Source organism: Musa acuminata, chromosome BXJ3-6, assembly GCF_036884655.1.
Source record: "Musa acuminata AAA Group cultivar baxijiao chromosome BXJ3-6, Cavendish_Baxijiao_AAA, whole genome shotgun sequence".
Taxonomy (NCBI): Eukaryota; Viridiplantae; Streptophyta; class Magnoliopsida; order Zingiberales; family Musaceae; genus Musa; species Musa acuminata.
Genome location: NC_088354.1, coordinates 34,217,412 through 34,223,753, shown reverse-complemented (window position 1 = coordinate 34,223,753; position 6,342 = coordinate 34,217,412). Strand labels below are relative to the sequence as shown.

General features: G+C 34.6%; 1 protein-coding gene across 1 annotated transcript; it reads right to left on the bottom strand.

The window, feature by feature from the left end:
• Positions 1-2,818: 2,818 nt before the first annotated feature.
• On the bottom strand, positions 2,819-6,140 carry LOC135639852 (ubiquitin-conjugating enzyme E2 36-like). Its single transcript, XM_065153824.1, has 8 exons — positions 5,954-6,140; positions 5,778-5,805; positions 5,567-5,653; positions 4,432-4,490; positions 3,837-3,878; positions 3,684-3,757; positions 3,175-3,272; positions 2,819-3,021 (listed from the first exon to the last, which is right to left on the bottom strand). Exons 1-8 carry the CDS (start codon positions 5,987-5,989, stop codon positions 2,984-2,986), a joined length of 462 nt encoding a protein of 153 aa, XP_065009896.1. The 5' UTR covers positions 5,990-6,140; the 3' UTR covers positions 2,819-2,983.
• Positions 6,141-6,342: the final 202 nt, after the last annotated feature.

Below are 6,342 nucleotides of genomic sequence, written 5' to 3'. Positions count from 1 at the left end.
GGCGTTCCTCGAGCCCGTCGAGATGGTCGGGTGCGGTGTCCGATCGGAACGGGGTCGTCTTTTCCTCCGGGCAGGAACTCCTCGCCTGCACGTCCGGCGGGGATCTTCGACTTCGCACCTGCACAAAGGTCGGGTCGGGGTGCTCAACCCGACCCCTCCGACGATCAAGTCAGATGATGTGAAGGGGGTTTCAGTTGAAGAAGTATTTCTGTGTGTTTGTCTCTTTTTCCCCGTTCAGAATGCGAGGGTATTTATAAGGAAGCTTACTGTTTTCTGATGTGCCCGCTTGCAGAGGACAGGCTGGTAGCGTCTGACACTGGTGTTGGCGTGGCGTAAAGAACCGAGCCTGAGCAGGCGTTAATGCGCCTCGGCCGGCGTTCTGGTCCGTTTGATCAAGTGTTGTCGTGTCGATCGAGACGTGAGGCGTCATCTGACGCTAGCCGAGTCTTATCATAATTACTATCCTCATCACATGGCAATTGACAATATGAAACATGATGTATTTTCTGATACTTAAAAATTGAAATATTTATGAGCCAAATAAAAAGTATTGCTTTAAAACATAAAAATAGAAAAGTAAAAAAAAAATCTGCCATTAAAGATCTTACAAAGTTTTTTAGACAATTTACAAAATAAAATCCCACATATTCATTTTTATCCGAGGATTTTTTTTTGTAAATATCAATTATACCATTATAAAATTTGTGAATCGGTTCATGTCAAATTCGTAAATCCCCTCCCTCCGTCTCCTTCTCCTTTTCTCTCGTTACACTTCATCACTCACCTCATCTTCATAATTTATATAGAAAAATCTATGTTATACTTGGGATTAAACTGAAATATCAGATTCTAGTATAATTCTAAAAGTTTGAGAAGGTTTAATCGAAGTTGACCATATTATACTTGAAAATAAATTAAAATACACATTCACATATTATATCCAAAAAATCTAAAATTTAATAATTAATTATCTTAAAATTCTTTAAAAATAGAAAGTATTATTAATGATATTAGCATGATATCCTAGTAAATTAGTGAAAGTTTGAGATAGTCTTATTGAAGTTGACTTTATTACACTCAAAAATAAATAAAAATAGACTTGTTTATAGACCCTATAAAAAAATTTAAATTTTAACAATTAATTATCATAATTTTTTATTTTTAAAAATAGGTATTAATAATGATGTTAGAATCATCTTTTAGTAGAAATGTGAAACTTTGAGATGATTTGATCCAAATTGATCTCTTAGAATGATATCATATTATATGAGTAAAAGTTTGAGATGGTTTAGTTGAAATTGACTAGGGTGTTGAATCTCGGATTTTGATGATGAAATCAATTAATAAGTTTATGAACTAATTAGTATTTAAGAAAAAAGATGTAGGACAAACTTCAATTATGGAAAGACATATCGATTGAAACAGGTGAATCAAACGTTGGGTCGGAGTGGATCATGTCAGAGATCAGGCATCAGGCTGGAAGGATCGGGCATTACGCCAAGATCGAATGTTGCAGAAAGTTAACATATCGATGGATCAAACAATATGCCGAAGGAAAAGATGATGACCGAAAGTTCAAACAAAGTACCATATGAATTAATGATACGTTGGACAACGTAGACTTCATGATTTGTAATTGTTATGTCTTGATCGAAGTAGTTTAGAGTTTAATTGAGTTAGTTTTTGGTATAACTATGTTAATTTAATCAAAAGCCGTTGGGCTTAATTCAAGGTTGAATTGGGTATATTGAAAGACCAATTAAATAACCTGAGATTGGGCTAGGTGGTGGTATTGCTAGTACCTCGAAAACCTGGGGATTTGAATTTTTAACTCCATTTCTAAAGTCATTTGGGGCCTATAAATACTTTTATCATGCTTGCTTACGAGAGTATGAAAAACTTATAATTTTAAAGTATTATAAAATCTTAAAAAATATTGAGTCTCTTCTTCTTTGAGTCAATAAGTTATTATGAGATGAGAGGTCTTTTGTAAAAGAGAGGTGCAAGGTTCTCTCCTAAACTTATAAAAAGAAGAAATAGTTGTAACAATGGTAGTTAATCTTCGTCAATCGAAAGAAGATCAATAGTAAAAGTTGATGATCTCAAATGAAGAGGAATCTAGAGTAGACATAGGCAAAACGATCTAACTTACTAAGCAATCTTTACTCGTATTTTTTGTTAATCACATTTCCGATACAAGTTTCATCGATCGAAACTTTCAAACTGAGAATTTTTGAAAATACTAATTCACCCTCCCACTGCCTTTACGATCTTAACATAGTGTATGCTCGAAAATAAACTCAAATATACCCATTTATAAACCTAATAAAAAAAATCTAAGTTTCAATAATTAATTATCCTTAAATCTTTTAAAAATAATAAAATATTACTAATGATGTTAGAATGACATCCTAGTAGAGTGATGACCGATTGAGATGTTTTGATTTAAGTTGACATGTTATACTAAAATTTAAACTAGAATATATAACTCATTTAATTGAGGATTCTGCAATCTAAGTGTCTTTCGATGAAATTTATTTAAGACACCTTAAACGTGGATGTTCAATTATAATACTCATTCATTTAAAAAAAAAATTGAAGGATCTAATATATATATATATATATATATATATATATATATAATTAATTAAAAATTTTAGAAGTGTTTTTGGAGAACAAAAAAGGGCTTCATTGCCCAACTACATTCTTATTACTTTGGATATTAATTATGTCAATGCTCCTGCCTACCAGGATGCCATTAGGATGCGGCAAGAGATTGCAACATGTGACAACATAAATTACAGATAATGACTAGAGAAGTTACATGTTATTGCCATAATAAACCTTTCTGGTTTTTACTGTTAATACAAACATATATATATACACATCCTGCAGTATGTCAGCAGTGTTTTTACTGTTAATAGTTAGTAATGGATGAATAACCTCCCTGTGAACATGTTATTACGGCTGTCTGCAATGATTTTTATGCACCGCTAGCATAAACATGCGTCCATTCTTTTGCTGCATTGACCAACATCACAAACGGAATTATGGTGAGAAGCTTGATAGAGACATAACCTTAATTTTGTTATTTGTATCGAGAACAATTAAAAGTACCGGCTTGAATAATTAATTAGTCAAGGCACATAATTTACAACCTGAACATAATTTTACCTGTTTCTAGAGCTTCGGCTTCATTTGCCTTCCAATGCTTAGCAATATTTTCTGAAAGAGGATCATCTGGGTTTGGAGCACTAAGAAGTGCTTGAATACTGAGGAAAAAATAATCACGAAAGATTAGATAAACAAAGTTTGAGAATTATTATCATTTTCCAAGATAAGGAGGGGAAGGATCTTAACACAAGTCTTATCAAGTAGATTTGCAACAACAGTATTTTCAAGTGGAAAAAGGACGGATGTATGTGGTTATCATAGCTTTTTCTTTCAATTTATTCGGAAACAAAAGCCTAGGTTGAAAAGTCGGGAGAAGGTAAAGGAATTAGGACATCCATCGGTTTACAATATTCACCAATGGTTGTTCGATTGCCATAAGCAAACACAGTAAACCAAAAAGAAGTTCAACAAGGAAAATAAATTCTATCGCATCATGGTATCTGTTATTTGAGAACGATAATATTCTGGTGGCAGCATAGTTATAATGATGAATTAAACAGTCACATCACCTGAGTAGTACTGTTCGAATTTGGAGGGCCGGAGTCCACTTGTCCTTCAGAATGTCAAGGCATATTCTTCCAAGCTGCAAATCAAATCCTTAGAATTGCATTTTCTACAAAAGAAAAAAAAAAGATAAAAGAGAATATAGTAGGACTTCTTACCTTGTCAATGTTAGGATGATAAATTTTGGTGAGGAAACGGACCTGTTCCAGATTCGTTAAAGAAAAATGGGCATAGATGATAAAACAAGCATAACAAGATAAACAAAGGCTGCTAAAAGAAAGTAATGCTAGGTAGTAGAATTTCTGTTGTCATGCCAAGTGACAAGGAGAAATATAGCCCTATATCCAAAGAGGAATAAATTGGAATACAAAACCGAACATATTAAATTGGAATAAACAAGGCTGTCTTGTGTAGTGATGGATGACAGGAATAAAAAGAAAAAACCTAGGTTGCATTAAATTTTAAAAGGCAAGCCGATAAGAAAAAATCTTAAATAATGGCAACAAGTAATTACACACAAGCTACCAACTTATCTTTTTCCATTATTTTCCCATATAACAATACAACCTCCACCTACGAAGAAGCAAAACATGACTAATGGTCCTGTACAAGTAAATAATCATATCCTATTTCTATTTTGATTAAATTTAAATGAACAAGTTCCATAAGTGCAATGTGACCAAGGAACAATATCTATAAATATCCACAACAATCACACACAATTAGCAGGATATTAACATGTGGTTATCTTACCTTTGGGGCAATCATTGGATATTCTTCAGGCAAAAACAACTCAAGCTTGAAAACCCCTCCTGATTAAAGGATATCAAAAACAAAATCATGCTTCCAATTAGCATCATATAGATGATAAAAAATGCTAACATAAAATTGAAGCTTTTACATATATATCCTTTTGAAGATTGGAAATAGTACTTCAACATATATATATATATATATATATATATATATATATACACAAGGTATGTAATACCGTATCGTACTAGTGTTTCGAGGTTGGCTCGATACGATATGGTACCATGTATCGAACGGTACACTAGGACGTACCGAGCAGTACACCTAATTTTAAATATTTCTTTCTTTTTTACTGTAGCACTATAGCACGTTAGCGGTTCTCGTACCGGTATATCGTTGGACCGGTACGTACCGCCCGTATCGGACAATACCATTCAAAATTACATACCATGTATATATATATATATTCAAATATCTAAATCCTTCATTTATGTTACTCTAGTTAATATTCAACTTAGGTTTAGTATTACTAATCATGCAAATATCTACATAATATTCTAGTTTCACACAATGGAGGAATGATTCTAATCACATGTCTACGAGGAGGAAGCAGCAAAGTAACCGAAAACTAGTTTCGAAGAATCAATAAATTGAAATAAACCTTTTATTACATATAACTCTCAGAGCACAATAATGAACATAGAACTGAGAGAATGAACCTTCTCACTTCCAAGTAAAAGTCTGGTGGAAAGCACACCAATTATCTACATTAGTAAACGGAATGATTGCTTAAGCCAGAGTTCAACGTTGTGACAAGGAAAATAAAGCTGCATCTAGCATTTGCTCGATTCATTGTGAATGTTCTGGTCCTGAAAACTATCGATTATGCAATCAAAGCACCTTTTCTGGATGTTGCACCATATAAAGCAGCATCATTTGCAATATGTATATTTATCAATGTAGCCACAAATAAGCATCAAATAGTTACAACTCATACTCTGCCTCCCGAAGGAACGTTATCTCATAAACAAAAGGTGACGATCACCTCACATTTTCTGAGGAAATCATGTGATGGATCATCAAACAACGGAATTGATAATACTAAGAGGTAAAAGACCCATGGCAAAGAAATCACCTTCATATGGAGACTGATTTGGCCCGAGGATCTTCACACTGAAGCTGCGCATGTTGTCCTCGGACGGCAATGCACTTATGCCAGGTTCTGTAGCAAATAAAGAGATGTATCAAACCCTATAATTCCAGCGTCGCGATGTTCAAACCCCCTAAACATCTAAACAATTAGAAACTGCACGAAACATTCCGAAAAGCAACGAAGAAAGAAGTACCTGGTTCGCTAAGGAGCCGCTGGGTTTCCTGCCAATAGAACCAACAAGCCAAGATGAATCAAACCACATGATTCCCAAAACAAAGAGATCAAAGCCCTAACAAACGACAAACGATCTTTCCAGATCGGAGAGAAGATGAAGAAAGACGATCGGGAACGCATCGATCGAGGGCTTACCTTGATGATCCGTCCGGGAAGATTTCTGTTCGCCATCGAGACAGCGATATGCCTCGGCTTCAATCGTACTCGCTTGAAGCACTCCTCTCTCGGATCGATGGAGGAAGTGAGGAGGCGAAACGTGACCGAATGCTTGGCTGGGAAAAAGCAACGAGGGAAGGCCGCCGCGGCCTCCTTGCGGCGAAGAGCGGTGGTATTTATAGATCTCTCCCCTTGCCGGTAACTTAATTACTCTATTTTTGTGGACTATGCAGTTGGTGATCTTTGACGTGAATAATAAATCTTTTTGATGGTAGCATCATTATTGTTAGAATGGAAATTGATCCTGTTTTACAATATAGTCTATTTTAGTTAAATACCTTTAAATTAGTTCCTTCTTATTATTTATT

Bases quoted from the DNA above. Each gene is read 5' to 3' on its own strand.
- LOC135639852 (XM_065153824.1), bottom strand. From the start codon at position 5,989: ATGGCGAACAGAAATCTTCCCGGACGGATCATCAAG. The intron at 5,806-5,953 runs GTAAGCCCTCGA...TTCTATTGGCAG, and splicing joins TTCCCGGACGGATCATCAAG to GAAACCCAGCGGCTCCTTAG. The intron at 5,654-5,777 runs GTACTTCTTTCT...TATTTGCTACAG, and splicing joins GCGGCTCCTTAGCGAACCAG to AACCTGGCATAAGTGCATTG.